Source organism: Diceros bicornis, chromosome 4 (assembly GCF_020826845.1).
Source record: "Diceros bicornis minor isolate mBicDic1 chromosome 4, mDicBic1.mat.cur, whole genome shotgun sequence".
In the NCBI taxonomy this organism is placed as follows: Eukaryota; Metazoa; Chordata; class Mammalia; order Perissodactyla; family Rhinocerotidae; genus Diceros; species Diceros bicornis.
In genome coordinates this window covers 1,196,807-1,218,476 of record NC_080743.1, presented here as the reverse complement: position 1 = coordinate 1,218,476, position 21,670 = coordinate 1,196,807, and the positions used below count along the sequence as shown (strand labels likewise).

Genomic DNA, 21,670 nt, shown 5'->3' with positions numbered 1-21,670 from the left:
CACTATAGTGACTGAGGTATAAAAAAGATTTTTAGATCATTAGACAAACATAGAAATCATTATATTTGATATAAAAGGAGGATTTAAAACAGTAATATCTTTCATTCTCATTGGATAAGGTACTCAAGAGCTAACCCCTAACAAACCAGTTCCTATCTTCCAACGTCCAATCACAGGTGTGTACACATCCCCTACTCCATGGTAGTACTCCATACACACTTCTGGGCACTCTCCTTTGCTGACTTAATATAACTCAAAGATTATTCCATGAATTCATATAGACCTGTCTCTTTATTTTCAAAGAGCTCCTAATATATATTATATTGGTGGATATTTAGGTTTATTATGTCGTAATGAAAACTTGATGTACATCTTTGCTCACATGTCCAACTATATGCATGGCTTACATTTAAATCATACATATAGAAACATATATATGATTCATATATATATATTTTATATATATGAAAAACGACATCATCCTCTGAAGAGGCTGGGCCAATTTTCTGCTGTCTCACAGTGGGGGAGGTGATGTTCTCCACACACTTACCAACACTGCGCCAAGAAACTTGTTGATCTTTGCTAATCTGATAAGTAAAAATATCACTTAATTTGCGTGGCTTTTATGTTACATGCATGAGCCATCCTTCCACTGTTTCCAGTTCTCTACGTTTATACTCTTTTCTTGTCTTTCTACTGGACTGATAGTCTTTCTCTTACTGCTCTAAAAACTATTTATGTATTAGATAATTTCACCCTCTGTCACATGTGTTGCAAATATTTGTTCCACTTTATTTTTTTGTCTTCTGACTTTGTTTATGGTGTTTTTTTCCATGTATAAATTTTTGATACTTTTAGAGTAGAATTTATCAGTCTTTCCTTTCATGGATTCTGGTTTTTTACATTATTTAGAAAGGTCTTCCTCACTCCAATATTATCAAAAAATTTGTCCCATATTTTCTTGTGGCATTTTAAAGCTTAACATTTTTATGTCATGTTTTTTCTTTCTCCAGCTAGAATTTATTTTGGTGTAAGGAATTTTATTTTTTCTGGATGGCTACTCAGACATCCCAATACACTCACTGAATAATCTCTTTCCCTCCACTACTATGAGATGCCACTACTATCATATGCTAAAACACTGTATGTAGACGGGTCTCTATTTAATTCAGAAGAACATCAAAAATTAAAATATAATGGGGATGGCAGCAGTGCTGATAGAGGAATTAAAACAATGTCAAATAATTTCCCTGGCACAAGTGACACCAAACATTAACTTAAGAGTTGGTGAGAATGAGGAGAGAGTTCTTTGGAATTGCTCTGTATCCTGCCTGTGGTGTTGGCCCTAAGAATCTATGATGTCATAAAAACTCATAGAACTGTGCACCAAAGAGGGAAGTTTACTGAACATAAATTTAAAATTTTTTAAAAGAATAATAGCATAGTTCAGATATTGGTAATGAAAAAGTATTTTGAGAAAGGAAGCCACTAACATTATTTTTCATCCTGGTAGTAATCCACTGGTTCTTCCCTGGAAGAGGAAACACGGTCTTCTGTCATCTAAAGATTGTGTAGATACGACATACCACTCACTGACTTGCTCTAAATTCAATTACTGATTAAAACAATGTGTTACACACTTTAAAAAAAGTGTTGGTGAAAAGGAGCACTGTCATTATTTGAGTGAAAACTCAAAGTAACTCTTCGAAGCATTCACCAGCGGTCCACGCTCCAGAGAGCCCTGGAGATTTATAAAGGACATCTGCCTTTAGCAACATCTCTTCTTTTTCACCTTTTTGCTGTTATTGTCTTATCTTCCTCCAAATCGTCTCTCTCTTCCTTTCCCTGATAATAAGAGTTTCTCTCAGCAACAGAAACCAATTCATACTCAAGTATAAATGACCACTAACATCTCCCTCTATATTTCTCCCATAAGGTTTTCACTGCAAAAATATGGAAGCTTTGGGCAAAAGCAAAGATCCTTAGGATGCCATGGCCAAGCGCATGAACCCCAGGTTCCAGGTGGCTGGGTGTGAGTCAGGATCCTGCTACACCTGGCTGAGGGACCTCGAGAAAGCTGTCTTATCTCGCCATGCCTTGTCTGTCTCCACTAGGGTAACGGAAGTATTTACTTCACAGGATTATTGTCAGGATTAAAACAAGATAACACACATAAAACAATTTTTAAAGTGCGACATACTAGTAAAGCTCCATACTTTGCTGCTGTTATTATTAGTTTCAGACACGAGCAGGCCTCAGTAACCAGAAACCATGTCCGCTTGCTTTGTGCTTTGTTGAGTAACAGCATGAGGCAGGAGAAAGAGCAGGATTGAGTCTTTACTACAGGAGTACAATCTTGGCAAAGTAACTTCAGCTGCCTTGTCTATAGAATTCTAACGTTACAGGAGTCTCAGGAAGACGGAACCAGATCACGTACATGTGTAAAGGGCTTTGCTAGCCAAAAAGCACTACACATGTTAACTATTATACTAGAAAATTTCTATCTTGGTCATAGATTATTGCTATATTCTTGGTAACAGGTTCATACTCATTCATATAATGAATATATACAAGATTCATTGGAGATATAAAAATAAAGGAAATGTTATTACATGCTTCTATTTTAATAGAATTCTAGTTTTAAAAAATCAAAACCTCATGGCTAAGAAGGCATGGAGAAAATCATTTATGTGTCTTTTACACATTTTTGAATTGAGTTTTTGTGTTAATAATTCAGAAAAAGAATAGTGCATTTTTAATTATCATACCACAAATAGACCCAAATATAATGAGAGACTTCTCCTAGTCTTGAGCTGTTGTCCTCAGGACTCCGAGGAACATCATTCATTATATTACACTTTGGAAAAGGGGTCCCTTCTCAATTAATGAGACGACGCACACGGAAAAACTCAGTAAACTGCAAAGAGCTGCCCTAGGTCGGAGATCGTTATAATTAGTCTCATCAGTGAGATATCTAATAGGCATCAGTAAGATAACTTGGTCAAACCAAACTCTGATCCCCACCCCTCACCCAAACTGCTCTTCTCACAGTTTTCCCACCTCAGTTCATGGTAACTCCCGCCTTCCAGTTGCTCGGGTCAAAACCTAGGAGTCACGGATGATTTCTCTCATTTTTTCCTCAACCCACGTCTAATGTGTCAGCAGATCCCATCAGCTGTACCTTTCCAGTACTGCTCACCACCCTCCCGCCTGGGGCTGGGCTGCCATTAGCACCTCCAGCCTGGATGGCTGCATGGAGCCCACCTCCCACCCCGCCTCAGTTTCCTCCAGCGTACTTGCTGGTCCCCAACTTACTGGCTGACTTACACTGATTACTGTTGGCCCACAGGAAAGGGGATCGTCTGACTTGTTCACTTCTACATCCCTGTGCCTAGGACGGTGGCTGGCATGTAGAAGATGCTCGTGATATTTATTAAAAACCAAAAACGCTGTCTTAACCAGTCTCCCTGCCTTAACTCTCGCCCCTGCCATCTGTCTTCAACAAAGCCTTCAAAGTGTGTCTGCTAAGACACAGGTCGTCATCGCTCTTCTGTGTCCCATCTCACTGGAGGACATGCAGTCCTCACAACGGCCTGGAAGAACCGACATTACTGCCCCCGCCCTGCGGCTCCCAAACTCGTCGCACTACCTCTCTGACCCACTGTCCTCACCACACAGGCCTCTTGCCGTTTCTCAGACATGCCAGGCTGGACCGGCTGTTCCTTCTGATGGAGGGCTCTTGCCCACAGGCCAGGCTCACCCTCTCACCACTGTCAGGTCTGTTTGAACTGCCCTTCTCCAACAGCCCTCACCCTCACCGCTCCCAGCCCCGCCTCATAGTCCCACGAGGCCCTCACACATCCCATCTGACGTCATTCGTACCTATTATACTCACCACTTGGGTTACGTGTTTTTTCCCCTCTCTCAAAGAAAGCTCCATCAGACCAGGGATGTTTTATGTCTTTCATTTTCTGCTGTATCCTAGCACCCAGAACACTGCTGGCACATACTTGATGGTCAACAACTATTTACTGAGCGAATGAAAGAGAGGACACTCGCTCACTGGGCATCCAAGCCCACACAGGTGGCTGACCAGTGGGAACGGACGCGTCCGTCGCGGAGGCCTCCTGCAGGTCAGCCCTGCTAACTGTCTTGGTTTCCCATGGAGACCTGGTGGAGTCTATCAGCCTTTCTCCAAACAAATCATCAGCACAGAAGTCCTCCTTGACAGAGAGCAGAACTGTTATCTCCACTCCCATTCCCCTGGATTTTAGGGCACTGGTGAGGATTTTTCCCATTAAAATGTATTTATTCCATAAGCAATTTTTTCCCAAATCTGCCTCACCCCTCTGTTTCTGGCCATAGCTGCACAGTTGGGGATTGCTGCCAGAGGCTACTGATTAGTTTAAGAAACACACTCTCTGCTTTAGGCGGGCATCCACAGTATTTCACTATAATGTGATATTAGAAACGACGCCCTGGACTCTCAGCTGCCTGCAGCACAGCACATCTGCCCCAGTCATCCTTACGATCCTCCACAAGAGTGCTCAGAGCAGGCTGTTACTCCCCTCAGCAGACAAGGGAGCCGAGGCCCAGAGAGCTGGTCATGTAGGAGACCCTCAGCATGATTTCCTGCTTTTGCTTTTTAAATCTTATTTTACTGCAAGTCATCTTCAAACCCTTAGACAAAAAAGGTCGTCTTAGGTTAGACAAGTAAGTGTTTTTGAAAAAAGCCTCCATTTTGGACATACTGTTGGGATGTTGAACATCTATAGTTAATACCCTATTATGATGTTTCTTCCTGTTAAAGTTGAGCTCTAATAAACTGACAAACAGGACCCAACCACCCTGGGGATTTCATTTCTAAGAAAGTATACAATTTATAAAACTATATTTTTTCCCTAAATTTTTATCCAGTGGTAATCTAATTTTAGACATCCTCCCCCAAGCTGATTTCTGAAGAAAAATTCCACCTTCTCTCTTAGACTTGAAACATCCGAGTATTACCTTTACTAAACAGCTTAGAAGTCAGCCTCTTCGAAAAAATCTGTACCTGAGGCCCCATACTGGATCAAGCTCCCTCCTAGTCCTCTTGTACCCATTTGTCACCTCTCTTCCTCAGTAAATCCCACATTTCTTTAGAGCAGGGATTAATCATCTCTGTATCCCAAGCAGCTAACACAGTCCTTGGCACCTGACAGGTACTCAATATATGAAGGCTGAATAAGTGAATGAAAGGAAGCAGTCATCAAAGGTGAATGCTAAGGGAGGGAGCTCCTTCACTCCTGGTATCTGTTCCTTCTGTACGCTCCTGGCCCCTTCCTGCCCCCTCACTTACTAGTCTCTAGATTGTAGAGTTCGGAAGTAGAAACCGGACGTGTCCTGTCCGCCCCTTCCTCTTAAGGACGCAGGTGCTGGCAGGAAGCACACAGCTCGTCTTCCCACTCAGGAAGGCCTGCGGTGGACGCGCACGCCAGTGACTGGGTAGATTTGTCTGTGTGATCTGGGGGTTCAGCATCAGGAAGCACATTTACCCGTAGTTACAATCTAAATTCTCTAATGATAGAGGTGATTGTCTCATCTCCCATCTGACTTGTTCTTGTATTTTATTTATTAATTGGTTGAGAAATCAGGGCATGGGAGAGAATTTTTTTGTGGGGGTCCTTAAATCTCTTCCCAATGTGGACCAGTGGACTTTGAGATTTTTATTTTGAGAGGCTTATTCTGTGCTATAAATTACTCCCAGACTATCACTGTTTTATTAATAAAGTAAAAGATGGTAAGACCAGATATTGCTGTGAAGCAACATATTACTGCGAATTCAGCAAACCCCAGAAAAGCCCAGAAACAAGGGCTAAAATTTATGATGATAAAAACCTTTCTGTGCCATCAGTAGAACATTTTGTTTTGTCTACATTCCTAGAATCCTATGGTTCAAAAAGTATTAAATTACCTACATCAAACTTTGGGCCTCTCTTTCCTGATAGTCTACTTTTTGCAAAAACATTTAAACACTGTTCTAATAAACATGCAACCTTATGAAATGGATCTGCCAAGACTCCCTCCATGCTTCTTCCCATAATGTTGAAAGATCACCTAAGGCCGGGCCCAGAGGACGACAGAGTCTTCTCACATAGGGTGTTTGATTCAATGCAGGGAGAGGAGTCCAGACGCAGGGCCCCGAAGGCACCGACCTGATTTAGGGTGGAGTAGCTTCTAGCTGTCCTACAGACATATTTCACCTTTACCTAGGCCTGGAGTCTTCCTCTAGTAAGGCAGATAATAAAATGCTCCAATTTATTTGGTGGTGGTGCTTATCATGGCTGATTTCACCATGATATCATGGCTGAAATCAGGTAGTATCATTACTGCATTTTACAAATGAGGAAACTGTGATTCAGAGAGAAACACAGCTAGGAATTTGAAAGGTGGGGATTTGAGCCCCTATCCTTTAGACTTCACCAGCTGCACGTGGTATTTCCACTCTTCCACGGTGCCTCAGAAAAGATCCATCCCCATTATGGAAAATGCACCATGGATGCTTGAGAGCTTGATAGTGGAGGTGAGGATATGTTTACACACAATAGGCAGAATATTCCTACAAGGCTTTCAAAGGACTGTGTCATTGTCCTGTACAGACAGGGAGAAGATAAGCAGAAAAGCAATACAAAGAGGCACGCACAGGGCCCAGTGAGCATGCACAGTGGCTACCAGACTGTAAGCCAATGTCCCCAGTGACTAGACTTAGAGTTTGGGGATGGTTATTTTTCTGACTTGTCTGAAGATGCTACATTAATACACAACACACAGGACACACCTACAGCCTCTGCTTCTTTTCTAAGCTGAGCTTCCCAGATCTGTAGACCAAGCCCAGCCTGCTTCCTACGTCACTGGACACTCAGTTTCCTCCTTCGTTACCAGGTGAGAAGCCACCTCTTACCAAGAGAAGTAGGTCTCCCCCAAATTGACCCTGGATTCTCAATCTTTTTGCTATAAAACCAGAATCTATGCACAATGCCACTCGCTTTTACATGCATTATCAAAATGAATAAATACTAGATAACCCCAAGCTCACTCTCAGATACATGTCCTTGATGGACTCCAGACATTCTGGATTCAGTGTCCCCAGAATTAAATCCAACAAACACAGTGTCAACAGAGGCTCACTCTCCTCTTGGGCTCTTTCCCTCCTGCACCCAATAGCATTATGTCTCCAACACCGAACGTGACAACCGAGAGGCCTGATCTGCCTTCACTATACTCATCTAAACGGTTGCCCAATCCCAAAGCTCATGTCTGCACGACATCCCTCCTTGCGCTCCCCTCCCTTCAACTTCTACTACTGCTGCTCAAGCTCTTGATCTTAACACTCCTTCCCCGGTCTGCTCTAAGCTTTCCTCAGTAGATTCCTCGCATCCAGTCCCATCTCCTTCAAAGATCTCCTTGAAGACCTCCTCTCCTCAGGGTCACTGTCACAGCTCCGATCCTCTCCTACACTTTGACCCTCTATGAAGCCTTAGGGATGGGGCTCAACACACCTTCGGTGAAGGCCAGGCAGTCCATCTGTCATCTGGGAACTCTGCCTCCAGCCATCACTCTTTCTGACATTGTTCCAGGTACTAATAAATGTCAGATTTGTGTGTTGAAGCTATTTCTATCCCCTTGTCATCTCTAAAATATCAGGAAATATCTGGAGGATATTCTCCCTCCAATTGATGAAGTCATCATTCCCATCCTCTAAAAAGGTTTTGAAATTCCGTGTTGTCTAATCACGTGTTCCCAGACTATTCAGAGAAGAGTTTTTTCTCTTCCCATTTTTTCTACCTCCTCTCTCCTCCCCTCGCCAAGCCTAGCCATGTAAGGGCTACGGCTCTAGTTCTGATCTTTTGCCAGGCTCTGCCTCTTGGTGAATGTTCAACACACATACCTTTGAACTGTTACTCTGATCTAAACTTTTTTTTCCTATTTAATGTATGAGGTGTATAACTTTTGTACCTCATCAAGTGCATTTCTTTTGGACTGTAAGTTACTGGAAGGCAGGCCTGTACAGAATATGAGGAAATTTTTGGTAATAAGAATTCATGCTAGTAGCTGCTGTTTGATGATCATGAGAATAGCATTCAAAGCCACTCAAAAAATGCGCAAAATTTAATAGTTCATATCTTGATTTCTGTCTTGGGCACGTGGTTACACCATTTTTTCCACCCAACACCCAGTCATTTCCACATCTGTTGTACTTAATAGTACCCTAGAATGGGGTTCACTTTGATCCGGTCTTGGCTCTGCAAACAGTCTACGGCCATCGCTGGGGATCTCTGCCTATCACTAGAGCCTATGCAGTGAGGGACCAAGCCTGGGACCGATTCAAGTGCGTAGAGCTTTATAAGTGACCGGCGCCTTGTCTCAGCCATACTTACTTGGTGAGGTGGGGGAGGCTGCACCTCCTTCTGTTGATGTGGTCGGAGGCTTTGTGTCTGGCACCGGCAGAGGCACAGGCCTGGCCATCGGCGGTGGCGGCGGTGGTGGCAACATTGGGGTGGGAAGGAATGGGTTGTGCACTTTGCCTTGGCTGCTCCCATTGGGCTGCAGGGGTGGAACAAAACAAGACACGTACAAGAAAAAGAAGAAACAGACATGAACCATGAGCTGCTTCTGAAGATGAAAGATTCATTAGGCATCTTCTACGTAAGTTACTGAGTATTCTAGCTGCTTGAGTTCTTCCATAAGAGCATATGGATGAAGAATTGAGGGGTTGTTCTTAAGGCATTCCACACAAGTACCGGCTTGGGCACACATGCTCAAGGCATCCCAAACTTCTCTCTTGAATTTCTTTGACCTTCTTTGCATCCTGGTTCCGGGAAACGACCTGCCAACTTTTGCTTGGAATGTTTTGATTCTGTATTAGCTGCTACTTTCATCATCAGTCTCATGATTATTAAATACTTATTTAATGTGTGTGCTTTATAGACTGCAGAATTGTTCCATCATATTTATTTATATTGATATAATGAAGTTTCCTAAATATGCCTTTGAGATAAAAAAATATTTTATTTTCACGCTTCAAAGTTGATATTATATAACATTTAATAAATATGTTAAGTGAACATAAGAAATTTCTTTCACATATTGTGTAACATCAGGCACAGAAACTTTAGAATTCAGCTGTCAAAATTCTACTAGGAAAAAATATCACTTCTAATTTTGATTGAAATTATATAAGCATATGCCATAACAGTCATATTTATTTGGCCGCCTGATGTTAGAATAACCAAATAATAGCTCTTTCACAAAAGAAAGTTTCCCTCTGAAGAAAGGAATAAAATCCATTTTATCTTCAAGCTTTTCAAAATAGTCCCATGAAGAGACCTGCCTTAAATCCTATAAAATTTTGATCAAAATGCAAAACTGGGCATTGAAGATTATATAGGATGATGTCAGGACTATTAAAAAAAAGTTAGAAATTTGAAAGTCAGACGCCTGATGCTGGTGGTGACTTCAGTTCTCTCATGGTTTCCCAAGTGCCCTTCTGACCCCAGACTCCGCGACACCATTCAACCAACAGTAACAGCTGTATCTAGGCCACAGTCCTAAGCAGAAACTCAGCCGGGGGAGATCCTATGTCCCAGGCTTTTAAGTGTAAGCTCATAATTCTGCGGAGGCAGTCTTTCTCCCTCATCAACATTCACTTACATATTTAGTACTGTTCCTTAAAGACTATCTTGTCTGATAGTCAGAATGTGTGCTTTCTTGCCAGCAAACGTGCTTGTGCGAGATTTCTGAGTGGGCTAGAAGTCCGTAAGTGAATGCTTCAGAATGAGCCAAGCAAAGGAATACACAAGCAAAAAGAAAAGAGGCACCATATTGATTTGTTGTCTAGACAGAAATGTATCTGCTAACACATCACCAGACATTAGTCAAAGCTGCCTGCTCTGTCTCAGATATGCAGAATCAGGTATTTCTGCAAGGGAAGAAAATCAGTGATAGGGCACTGTGATATAATATTCTAAATTAGGCAATAATAGTTATGGCTAATCTGTGGCTTCATGAGCAGCTACGAGGAGAAAGGAAAATCACATTTCGCTTCATGCTGGTCATTATTTACTGTTCATTATTATTATTATTGGCCTTGGAATACAGATATCCATTGTAAACATTTAGTTCTATATTTGAAATAAAATTTGTGATTTTAAAAAATCCCCTTTACATTTGGAATATTATTTCAAATTGTGGTTGTTTGGTTTATTTGAGAAAAAAAAGAAAACATTCATTTGAAGCTATTGAATACTGTTTAGCTTTATACAAAGATAAGTGGGAAAGATAACTACTTGCAGAAATAACAAACCATAATAAAATGTACTTCTAGCATCTTGAGTTCAAGTGCTGGTCAACTTGGTCTAAAGTGTTAGAAGACTGTATTTTTAAAAAATATCAACTTAGTTGATCTGAAACATCTGTGCCCCCTCATCCCTCTACCTCTTCCCACCACCCCAAATCACTATTTACAATTATTTGGTCTTTCTATTTTGTTAACTGTGTGAGCCCTAGGGTTAGTACGCAGGAGGCGGAATGATCTGCCCACAGACTAGAAGGTTATGTAGTTCACCCTTGAGATGATTTATATCCATAAACTTGACAGTGGCGAACTTAACACAAACACTGTTTTTTAAACCCTGGCCAATCGCTCTCAGAGTAAGTTAACTTTCCCACAATCTAGAACAAATATGACATTTGCCTGCAGTCAGTCAGCACAACACTAGGACACAAGGTCACACGGTCACAAGGTCTCCCCTTGTTATTTTTACATTTGGTTAATGTCTCTAAAGAAACTGAAGAAAGAGGCTTCCTTACATTGAGGAACCCCACCTGTCCAGCCTGCTGACCAGCATCAGGGCAGACAAGTTGGACAAACTCTTTCAGCGTCTCCTGAGGGTGATAGCGGATGGCTGGGTGCGAGAAGTAAGGCCCAGGCTGCTGGATAATGGGCGATGTCGGAAAGTGAAGAGTCGACGGCGTTGCGTGTGGACTTGCTACAGGAAAAGAAAACACCCGAGTTACAAAGAGAAAGATTTGTTTTGCCGTAGCTTTTAAACCTGATTCAACCTCCTTCTGTAATCTCCTCCCCGACCCGAATCATCGTCCTGCTCCCGGGACTGAACTGAACACTGGAGGGTCTGATAGATCGTCTTCCTTCAGGCTCCAGACAAACACGGAGGTTAGATTGGGGTAGCGTTTCAAGCCGTCTTTCTATTTTCAGTGGACGTGAGTTATAAGGCATTAAGAATCCTTGATGAAGCTGAAGACTATTCATCACCGTAAGAGCCTTTCTAACGAAGCAAGCCATAAAAAATGTATTTGGTGGATTAGACCTGATTTAAGTGACATTACATATGACAAATTCCAGTTTGCACATATGGATCCCCTTTCGTGCTGAGCTACCCACAGACAATAATTCATTGTTAAAGCTCTTACACCCCTTTCAAGGAAATTTCTAGGGACTAATTCAGCATGAAATTTTTTTGAAGTATGTAGTAAATGATTACTTAATGAACCTGTGCAATTTGGGTGCCTCACTTTACCTGGAAAGTTTGTGTTGCCTTTTTTTGCCATTTCAAAGCCACACTCAGAAATGCATGAACGTTAGAGCAGGGGAAGCAACAGGCTGAGCAGGCAGTGACATCTGCCATACTGCTGGCCCTCTGCCCACGAAAACAGATGAGAGACTCAGACAACTATTACTCCCTTATAGTTGAACCCTGCTAAACTTCATTTGTACAAGAGGATGACTACATTAGATTAAAAAATTTATGTGAGGTGCTTAATAATTTTTTGAGAGAACTTCTGCCCTTGAATTGGAAGGATGACTGATAAAACCAGCTGGAGGATAAGAGCAGCCCGGTGGTTGGAGATACTCAAACCAAGTAACGCCAAGATAGCAGTGCTCACTTCTCAGTGAGGGCCAGAGAAACGTCTCCCCAATAAACGCAGATGGGAGTATTTATCTTTCCTTACTTTTTGTGGTTTAAATCTTTAAACTCAAGGAGCCTCGGCAAAGAGAAAACAAAGGAATGCCCAAATTCTTGGAGAACAGGACTTTACTAATACCAAGAGTGACTCATAAAACCAAGGAGAAACCTAAGCAAGAGAGGCTATCTTTCTACCACTCTCCCATTGGCATGGCTGAGGACTGTACAAAGGATGCATCCTATTGATCCCTGGGCATGGGTTCTTTGTTCCCTATTGGGCTATCTTTGGGGTTGGGGTATTCTCTGACTAATAACTGAAACGGCTAGGACTCTGAGGGTCAGAATGGCATCTGCAGCTTTTAAAGAGTGGAAACGGGGGTTTGGAGTAGACCAACAGTCCAGTCCATGTCTTGCAGAGGACCTGATGGGACCCTTTCATTCATGCCAGCTTTAATCTGTCCAACAAATACTCACGGGCTTGGGATAGAATGGTGAGCCAACAGAAAGTCTTGTCTTCAATCACACAACTGAGGGCATCCTGAACATAGCCTATTCAAATCAGAGTTTCTGCCCACCTTCCACCCCTCATCCTTGCTCTTCTCTCAATCTTCCCCATCTTAGTAAATAGTTTTTCCATCCACTTACTTGTTTACTGTCATATCCCCAGAACAGTATCTGGCACTCAAGAAATACTGGCTGAATGTACAATCAATGATTAAATATATGAGTGGTACCAAAATTAATAAAATAACCATACAAATAAAGATAGACCTAAAACTGTTTTTTTTTTTTTTCCAACTGGCAAGGAGCTAGGGAGCTTGTAGAAAAACTAGTAAAACTTAGGACTTCATACAATGAATGTAAATCTTGGAATCCATTATTGTCTCTGAGTTAAAACCTGCAAACTGAAAAGTTAAATGGCTCTGGTCATCTCTTACTCCACAAATTGTGCTACTGGCTTTAAAGAACTGAAGGAATTTTTTCATCTAATATGGTATGGTTGTCTTTGCTGATAGCAAGACACTTTGACCCAGTATCCTGCATTTGACCAAATAGTTTCTAGTTAGGGAGGGAACATGGCACTTTCCAAACAAGGATGGGAATGTACTGAGCATAACAAAATGATACACTCAACTTCTGCAGCATGTCAGACACAGGTGGCGACTCCATTGCCAAGAGGCCCTGGGAAGCAGACCTTGATGATAAGGAGGCAACGCTTCAGGTGCTCAATGGGAAGTGATGAATGATTGTTAGATTATGAAATCACGGTGGCCAACAGAGAATGCTGCCCAAGAAAAAAATTCACTTAGGCAAAGATCAGGTGGATAAAAGTTAAAGAAACTTGATAGAGGAAGTAATTTAACAGGATCTTGGAGTCCTTCCCTTAATTGTTAATAAACATGTTTGCTCTCTTTTTGTTGTTGTCAAATATGTAAAAGAAAATAATTAACAACTTAAATTTAGTTTCTCTATTATATTTTACTAAAAACAATATATTCACCTTTTCCTTGTGGCATAGAGTTTATTTTAACACAAACCTAAGAATACATGGTACTATGGAATTAATTCTATAATGACTGATTTATAAGGATCAATCAATTCTTAATTAATACCAGGAAATCATTTAGGCTGTAGATTCAAATTAGACAACTGCCGAGTCTGCATTTCAAAGGGTCGTCCTTCACAACCCCTACATTCTCACGCCGTGGACTTCCTGGTTCAGCCAGTGGTTCAGCGTGGAACTGGATATAAACCATTCAAGGTCCTGAGCTTTATTCTCTTCATACAGAAAACAGTTGTGTTACAGACATTGCCAAGCTCTGCTGACCACTACGACACACCTGCTGTTTCTCTGGATGACCTGCGAGTGGTACACTTCTACTGGACACTGAGACTCATCGGGCTCTCCCAGGGCTCGAAAGCTCAGACTTAAGATTTCAGCAATGTCTAAATGTTTTTTCCTTTCCTGGTTCTTGTTTTCTCTCTTTTATCTTGGATTAGATGTTTTTAGTGTGCCTAACTTTTTGTCTAAGTAGTCTCAAATCATTTTAGAAATTTTCGTTGGGGTTCAATCAATCAATCAGTAAAATTCATTAGATGTATTCTGAGACTGCCAAATCAGGCCCTACAGTAGAGAAATGACCACTGTGAACCTGGCACAGTGCTAACGCAATGCACAAAGAATGGTGTGAGTCCACATTTTTCACGGAGAAAAACATCTCTTATGGACGTGTGTGAGTAGTTGACGCAATAAAAAATTATAGCACATTATGTAAACGCATATTTAGATCCTTTAAAATGTGCATTATTTACTTGAGAGTCAATAAAGGCTTTTCTCAAGTGGTTATAGTTTATTGCAGTGCATCCATCTGTATCCACGTGGATGTTAATACAATTTTGTGTATTAAAAGGCAATACAAAATTGGCTGCTTCTGGGGGCTAACACTCTTAGTACCCTAGGCCAGGAGCGGCAGAGAATGTTAGAAACACTCCACGCTGGATGGATCTCACTACTGGTTTAAACTTTAACAAGAGGCCAGACTTGTTTAAAACAACTGCTTAGGCTTGTCACAAAGAACACAAAATGGGAAGGAAGGGAATTTGATCGTGTTTCTTCGGCTGGAATGGCACTGCCTACACATTCTGAACAAAGTAGCCACGATGCAAGACACAGAGCACCAGAATTTCCCAAAGGGTGCAGGGCTCAGTTATTTATTACAAAATGATCATATTCCTGGGCGCTGAGAAAAAGCAAGCAGGTCAGGCAGGCTGCTTTACCTGTTTGCACCCCCGCAAATTCTTTAAAAAAGACTCTCTTGGTTTTAGTTTGAAAAAGTTAAAAATTCAACACAATTGAATATATATTTTTTAACTTAAAAATGCTTCCTCACTTAAAGCAGAATTAAGACTGGGGAAGGAGACGGTCAAGGTCTTTTCTGCATTACTGTGTATGCTGAGAGACACGTGATCCAGCAGGGGATTCTTGGGCTGTGAATCCACCGTAGGGAGGAGGCTGTATAGACACACATTCTCGCTCCAAGATGATACCAGGGAGGTATGGCCAGGTAGGGTGCAACCTTGTATTTCATTTTAAGTCTTAGGGAAGAAAAAGAGATAGAAGAAAGTAACCTTTCTTACCATTTCCCAAACTTAACCTCCAAGAATTCTAATAACGCTCCCACCATTTTCCTCAAACCAACATTTCATGGGTTGAAATATGTTCCTGTATTTAACCCTGACACGGCCTTGACTGCTTTATTCCCTGTCCATGAGCCGCCCCAGATTCTCACAGACTGGACAGACGCAGATTCTTTCCACGTTAGCACTGGCCCTTAAATCCTAGTCTCTCCTCAGTGGGAGGCTCCACAGAGCAGCTGTCCAGAGTGTGGTGCAAACAATAAGAGCCTCCTTCAGGGGTGGTGTGCTCTGAAGACAGCCTCACACACAGCCTGCTTCCCGCACACGACGAGTGACACTCCGGAACCCTTCCCAGTCTTATGGTTAATCACACTAAGTCAGTGGCAACAGGTGAGAGTCCAAACTGTTTCTCTGCTGGCACCATGACAAGAAAAGGCTGCTCCTCTGTCTTCAGCAGTAAGATGTTCTTTAGACAAAAATAACCATTTCCTGGTTACTCCTAACTACTCATATTTACACTGAAAGATTTTAACAAGGCAGATCTCTAAAAGGAGAAGAAAGTAGAAGGAAAAAATCGCACTTAAAAAAAAAAGCCTTCCATAAGGGCACGTGGAGCTTGAATTGTTTGGGTTGTCAACTACTATTTACTTTGCTTCTTCGGAAATTCAAAACCACAATATCTAACACCATCAAAGCCTACCTCAAGCTGAGAAATCTGTCCTAATGGTGCACAGCCATAATTCATAAATCACGCATGAGTCAGATCTGTCATTTATGAAAGCCTAGAAGCTTGGGGTTATGGGATTTATTTTAACAGAGACACAAGCAAAGAGGAATTGGCAATGGTTTTCAAACCTTTAGGAGGTGGAACCTTTCCTAAATAACAAACCTTTGACTCAAACTAAATAACAAACAAACCTCAGGCCGAGGTTTTCAAAACATATAGTACATATTGTTAACATCACCAAGATGCAGGTGAAAGGATCTGCATATGTCAAAGGAGAGAAATATGTGACTTGGAAAACACCAATATTATTAATATTATTGCCACCAGACAAAGTAACTTGACGCTACAGGAGACTTCCAAGATGGCTGAGATAGTCTAGTATTCCATTTGAATTACGGAAATCTTCAGGGTGGAGGTCAAATTCCAATGTCTTTTGGAAAAACGTACAAAAAAAAAAAAAAAACAGTGAGAGAAAGAGAGAGGTCAAGGTCTTTTAAAACTTTCATTGAGATCAATTTTAGCTACTTAAAGACTTCTCTTGCTCAAAGGCCCAGACTTACAGTCTAGACCAGGGGCCCGTGAAGGCCAGAGAGCGAAGAGTTGAGGCTTTGCAAACTTCATGGTCTTTTTTGCAATTACTCGATTTTGCTGCCATAGCGCAGACTCAGCCACGGATATTACATAAACAAATGAGTGTGGCTGTGCTCCAACAAAATTTCATTTTCAAAAACAGGCAGAGGGCTGGATTTGACTTGTGGGCCACAGTTTGCTGGCCCCTGCTGTAGACCCACACAATTCCCGCTCACTGTCCAGACACCCGCCACACTCCGCTTGTGAGCTGGGCACCTGACCTCACTGCTCCTCCCCCTCTTCCTGCCAAACCGTGTCCTTGTCTGGCGGCCTTTCAGCTGAAGCCTCACCTTGCTGAGGCTCTCTAAAGCAATCTGCTTGCCTTCTACATCCCCACTAATCATCCACTGTCATATTTTTTTAGTTTTTTTTTTCCTCCCCAAAGCAGTGCATGGTTGTATATCCTAGTCCCAAGTCCTTCTAGCTCTTCTATGTGAGCTGCCGCCACAGCATGGCTACTGACAGACGGGTGGTGTGGTTCCACGACAGGGAAGCAAACCCAGACCGTGGTGAGAGCACCGATCTTTAACCACTAGGCCATCAGGGCTGGCTCTATTTTTTTTTCCCTCTTGGGAGTTTGTACCTTTTGACCATCTTCACCCATTCCCCACCACCCCTGCCACTGCAGCTCTTTGATCATCCCTCATCACCATTATTTAACATGCCTTGGTCTGTGCTGGTTTCCCAAACTCTGTGTGTATCATTTCAAGTTAAACATATGAGTCAGAAAGTAGAGGGACGGCCCCGTGGCTTAGTGGTTAAGTGCGTGCCCCCCGCTGCTGGCGGCCTGGGTTCGTATCCCGGGCGCGCACAGCCGCACCGCTTCTCCGGCCATGCTGAGGCTGCGTCCCACATACAGCAACTAGAAGGATGTGCAACTATGACATACAACTATCTACTGGGGCTTTGGGGGAAAAATAAATAAATAAAATTATTTAAAAAAAAAAAAAAAGTAGAGTGGGCCTCAGAGTCAGAGAAACATGGATTTAAGTTCTAGCTCTATCACTCACTGGCTATAAGTCAAGTTTCCAAACTTCTCTATGACTCAGTTTTGCCATCTGTATAATGGGGCTAACAATACCTCATGGATTTGTGGTGAGGATTAAACAAGACAATGTATATAAGGCATAGGGTGTGGTTCCTGACCATGTGGTTAAGTGATCAATAAAGAGCTGCTTTTATTGGTAATATCATTACAGGTGAGGATGGCGATGAGGACAGGAAATGAATAAACTGGAATCTGCTCCACGTACTAGGACCTGTTTTGATAGTAGAACACACAGGGGGAAGCAATGGTGAGGAAGAGTCAGAGGTCCCTGTTGCCTGTCTGTCTCCTGGATGAATGAATGAGTATGTGCTATCAGTATGAATATGACAGGAGGGTTTTGAAAAAAATTCCATCAACAGCAAAATGCAAGATCAAAGCAACAATACCAACAACCCTGATCTAACAGTCATAAACACAATGACCTATAAAGGCTCTTTTTTGACCACATATACTTTGAATGCCTACCTTTGCTTAAATCTCAGACTCTGACACTTAACCTAGAAACTTGGAGTGCTGGGGCTGTCTCCCTCAAGACTCTTTTTCACTTAGACCTACATCCTTGAGTGTCCACACTGACCTCCCCCTTCACCCTGCAGCCCCCTGCTACCCAGATAGACTTCTGACCTCACCAGACTCTGAGCAGGGTCTCCTCACGGCCTCCCAAACCCAGACACAATGGAAAGCTCTATCATTTCCCTTGCAAGGCCTACCATGTCAGTTACTGGGAGTTGCTTATCACAGATATAATACATGTTGAATGCTAAAAAAAAAAAAAAAAAAAAAAAAATGTTTTTTGAAGATCTGGGGTACTTTTCACGAAAATTTTCTAATTAGATAAAGGGACTTGGGATTTAGTTTTGTTTCTTCCACCACCCAGCTTATAGATGTGCATGACTTCTCTCTCCTCTAGCTCTCTCGTCTGCAAAATGAGGAGTGTGAACTAAATGACTGTTAAAGCTCACCTAGCTTTAAGTTCCAGTGGGCGTATGGGACTCAGACTCTGAGATTCCACTGACAAATAATTCAGTACAACTGATGCACAGTAATCACACTGAAATCTAAAAAATCTGAAACCAGGGAGCATGTGTCTTTTAAAAGAAATTATTTTTAAAAATGTTTCTGGAATATTAAGTTTTAGGATATACCTGAACTCAGTCTCTAAGATACCTTGGCTCTGGAAAGGCTGTACTATTTAGAGTTTTAAAAACCCTGTGTGTGCTAGTTCAAGCTCTGTGAGACAGAGCCCCAGCCTCTGGATCCAAGAGGACCTCTTCTCTGAATACACGATATTCGCGCACAAATTGCCCAAGCCGCCATGATGGCTAGAGTGAAATGCGTTCCAACACCACACAATGGCGGCGATTATGGAGATACGCAGGGTGACTGTTTAATAAGCAAAGTTGACAAGACTCCAGTTCCAAGAAGGGAACCTGAGCTTATACGTAACATGCAAGCAACACTATGAAACAAGAGACGAAGAATAAAACACAAATCAAAACGTTTAAGAAAAAACCAACCACCACAGAGCGGATGATCACAGAGATGAACAGAAACAGGCAGGAATCCTCCAAGGACCTGTTGGAGGTACTCTGGGTCACAAACGGCAGTCCTGCGAGAGAATCCCACAGGGGACACCTGCAGGGGTGAGAGCCTCTTAGGGGGACAAGTGCTGGGGCCTGCTCTGCCTGCACGTCTTTGCCGACGTTCGATAAAAGGGGCAAAAACGAGCAACTAAAACCAAAACCCACGACAAACACAAAACCACAGCTGATTCGCAGCCTTCCCTCCACCAAACGGTCAGGTTTACGTGGCAGTTTAAGCCCCTGCTTCTGAGCGACAGGGTCACTAAAGCATAGGTTACCTTCCGAGTATCCTCCTGAATTCACCCCATAGGCCTGGAGGATTTATTCCTCCTGTTGGTGGATTTCATGAGAGCGGAAGAGGCATGGGGAGATCCACATGGCGTCTGAGGTTGGAGATCAGGTGTTTATCCCAGGCTGGGTGTCCGCCTCTCTGCTCCTGTTCCCTCCACTGCAAAGCGGGACTGGATGTCTTGTACGGGCTTTAGAGCTCCATTACTCTGGGTTAATACCTTCCACTCTCTATGTTAATCTACGCAGTTATTTAACATTTCCGAGCCTGCGCTTCCTCGTGTGTAAATTGGGTACAACAGCATTAATTTAAAAGACTTTTCCGAGGGTTAGAACTACTGGCTGTAGTGTCCTGCATGTAGTGGGCTCACTCATTAAAGAGCCTGTGTTGAGAACCTACCACGTGCTGGACACTCTCCCAGACTCTGGGTTATTCATGATTCTTAGAATGACTTTTTTAGAATACGTTAAGATCTATGAAAAGTAAGCAGGATCATACAGCGCAGCGTGGCAACATGAGACAACTGGGAATCAGGAGGTGAATGTTTTTGTGGACTGGAAGTGACAGTACGGACGCACAGTCACTCTTCCAGGCCTGGATCTGATTTGTGCTCTGCAGCCCTCACCACAGGAATAAGTCACTTGGCTGTGAGCGGGTGAGCCCACTGTCCAGTGCTCAGGACAGCTTTGCTCCTGCCTCCTGCAGTGGACAGCTCTTAGCTTAGCCTGCCCAGCGGTCCCTCACCTTCCCTCTGCAAACAGGGCCCTAACACTCCTGTGGGTCCCTGTCCTTCCCTCAGCCTCCTCTATCTGGTTAGGGTGGACGTAACCCCACCCTTGGCTCCAGGGGTGGGCGTGTAACCAAGGCCACACCAACGAGAAACCTCATTATCTTTTAAACATAAAAATTATTTTAAAAGTTAGCAACTGATCCAAACCAGGCCAATCAGATCCATAAGCACTCAGGAGTAGGACCCTTCCCTGATGTGCTACGGAAAAGCTGCTCTGTTCCCCTGGGATTGCTAAATTGGGGGAATAAGCCTGGAGCTGCTCACATGATTAGTGCCAGAACCTCAGGAGGTTTAGCCTAAGAATGAAGTTCAGACAGAGGACAGCAGAGCTGAGAGAGAGGAAGAGATGCACAGATTTCTGAAGGCATCTCCTGAGATGCCATAAACCCCTGGACTTTTCGGTGACATGCACCCAACCATTACTTTCTTCTGGGGGAGTGGAAAGGTGGTTAAGCAATTTGGTTGGGTTTCTTTCACTTGTAAGAATATTTCACTTGAAAGAGTCCCTATTCACATATCTTCTGTTCATTACTAGGTATGTAACAGTTCAACTACTCTTACTATGGTATTCAAGAATTTGGGGATTCAAGAAGATCTAGAGATATCCCACAGGGATGCCAGGGTTTTCTAAATGCATATTGCATGCCAGTAGGAGGGACCCACACAAACTGACACACGTAAATCCAAATTCCCACCAATCTTTTAAACACCCGTACTGTAATATCCCTTTCTTGAATGCCCCTTTCAGTACTCTTATCATAGCAACAGTCATTTGTTCAATGTCTGCCTATTCTTCTCGACTGTAGGGCAGCACTGCCCGTCTGGTGTGTTCACTGGGGCCAGCACAGTGCTTGGCAGATGGTAAAGGCTCAATCGTAATTTGCCGAATTGACTCTTGTAAACATAAAGGTGCTTATGCCTTCAGCAAGAGCCGTGCCTGAATGAAGACATGCCACAGCCAAGTCTCCACCACGGCTAACGGGACACTCATCATGGGAGAGGGCCACCTGCCCCACTGGGGAGATTCCTCTGTTCCTTCAGCCATTGAGAGTGACGGGATGGGGTGACCCGGCTGGTCACTGCCCTGAGACCACATCTCAAATTCTAGGCAGATGTGGCTCCTCCTGGTGAAGAGAAACCACCTCTCCTTCTAGACCCACAGGAGCAGGCAGAGAGCGAACAGGGGATGGGAAGTGAGAAAGGAAGGAGGAGACTCCTTGAGAAGCCTTTCAGGAGAACCACATACAAAGAAACCAAATAGCGACATGGGGGCAGGGGATGGGAGGGACATTAACATTTAGTAACACACTCACCACATGCCAAGCCCTTTCCGTCTATCATTTACCTCCTCCTCCTATTCTTGCTAGAACGCTCTGCACAGCTGGGGAAACAAAGGCCGTAGAGAAAACGTGGCTCGCACACGCACAGACCCCAAGTGGCCAGCCGGGATCTGCGCTAGACTCTGGCAGACCCCACAGCCCGCGCTCCTCCCTGTACTCTGC

At 43.0% G+C, this 21,670-nt stretch overlaps 1 protein-coding gene across 1 annotated transcript in view; it reads right to left on the bottom strand.

The window, feature by feature from the left end:
• Nucleotides 1-21,670, bottom strand: part of NFIA (nuclear factor I A) — a 347,625-nt gene that overhangs the window by 41,538 nt on the left and 284,417 nt on the right. Inside the window, exons 8-9 of the mRNA XM_058538169.1 lie at nucleotides 10,849-11,027; nucleotides 8,418-8,583 (exon numbers count right to left, since the gene is read on the bottom strand). Coding sequence (XP_058394152.1) covers nucleotides 8,418-8,583; nucleotides 10,849-11,027 — 345 coding nt within the window. The remainder of the gene's footprint in view (nucleotides 1-8,417; nucleotides 8,584-10,848; nucleotides 11,028-21,670) is intronic.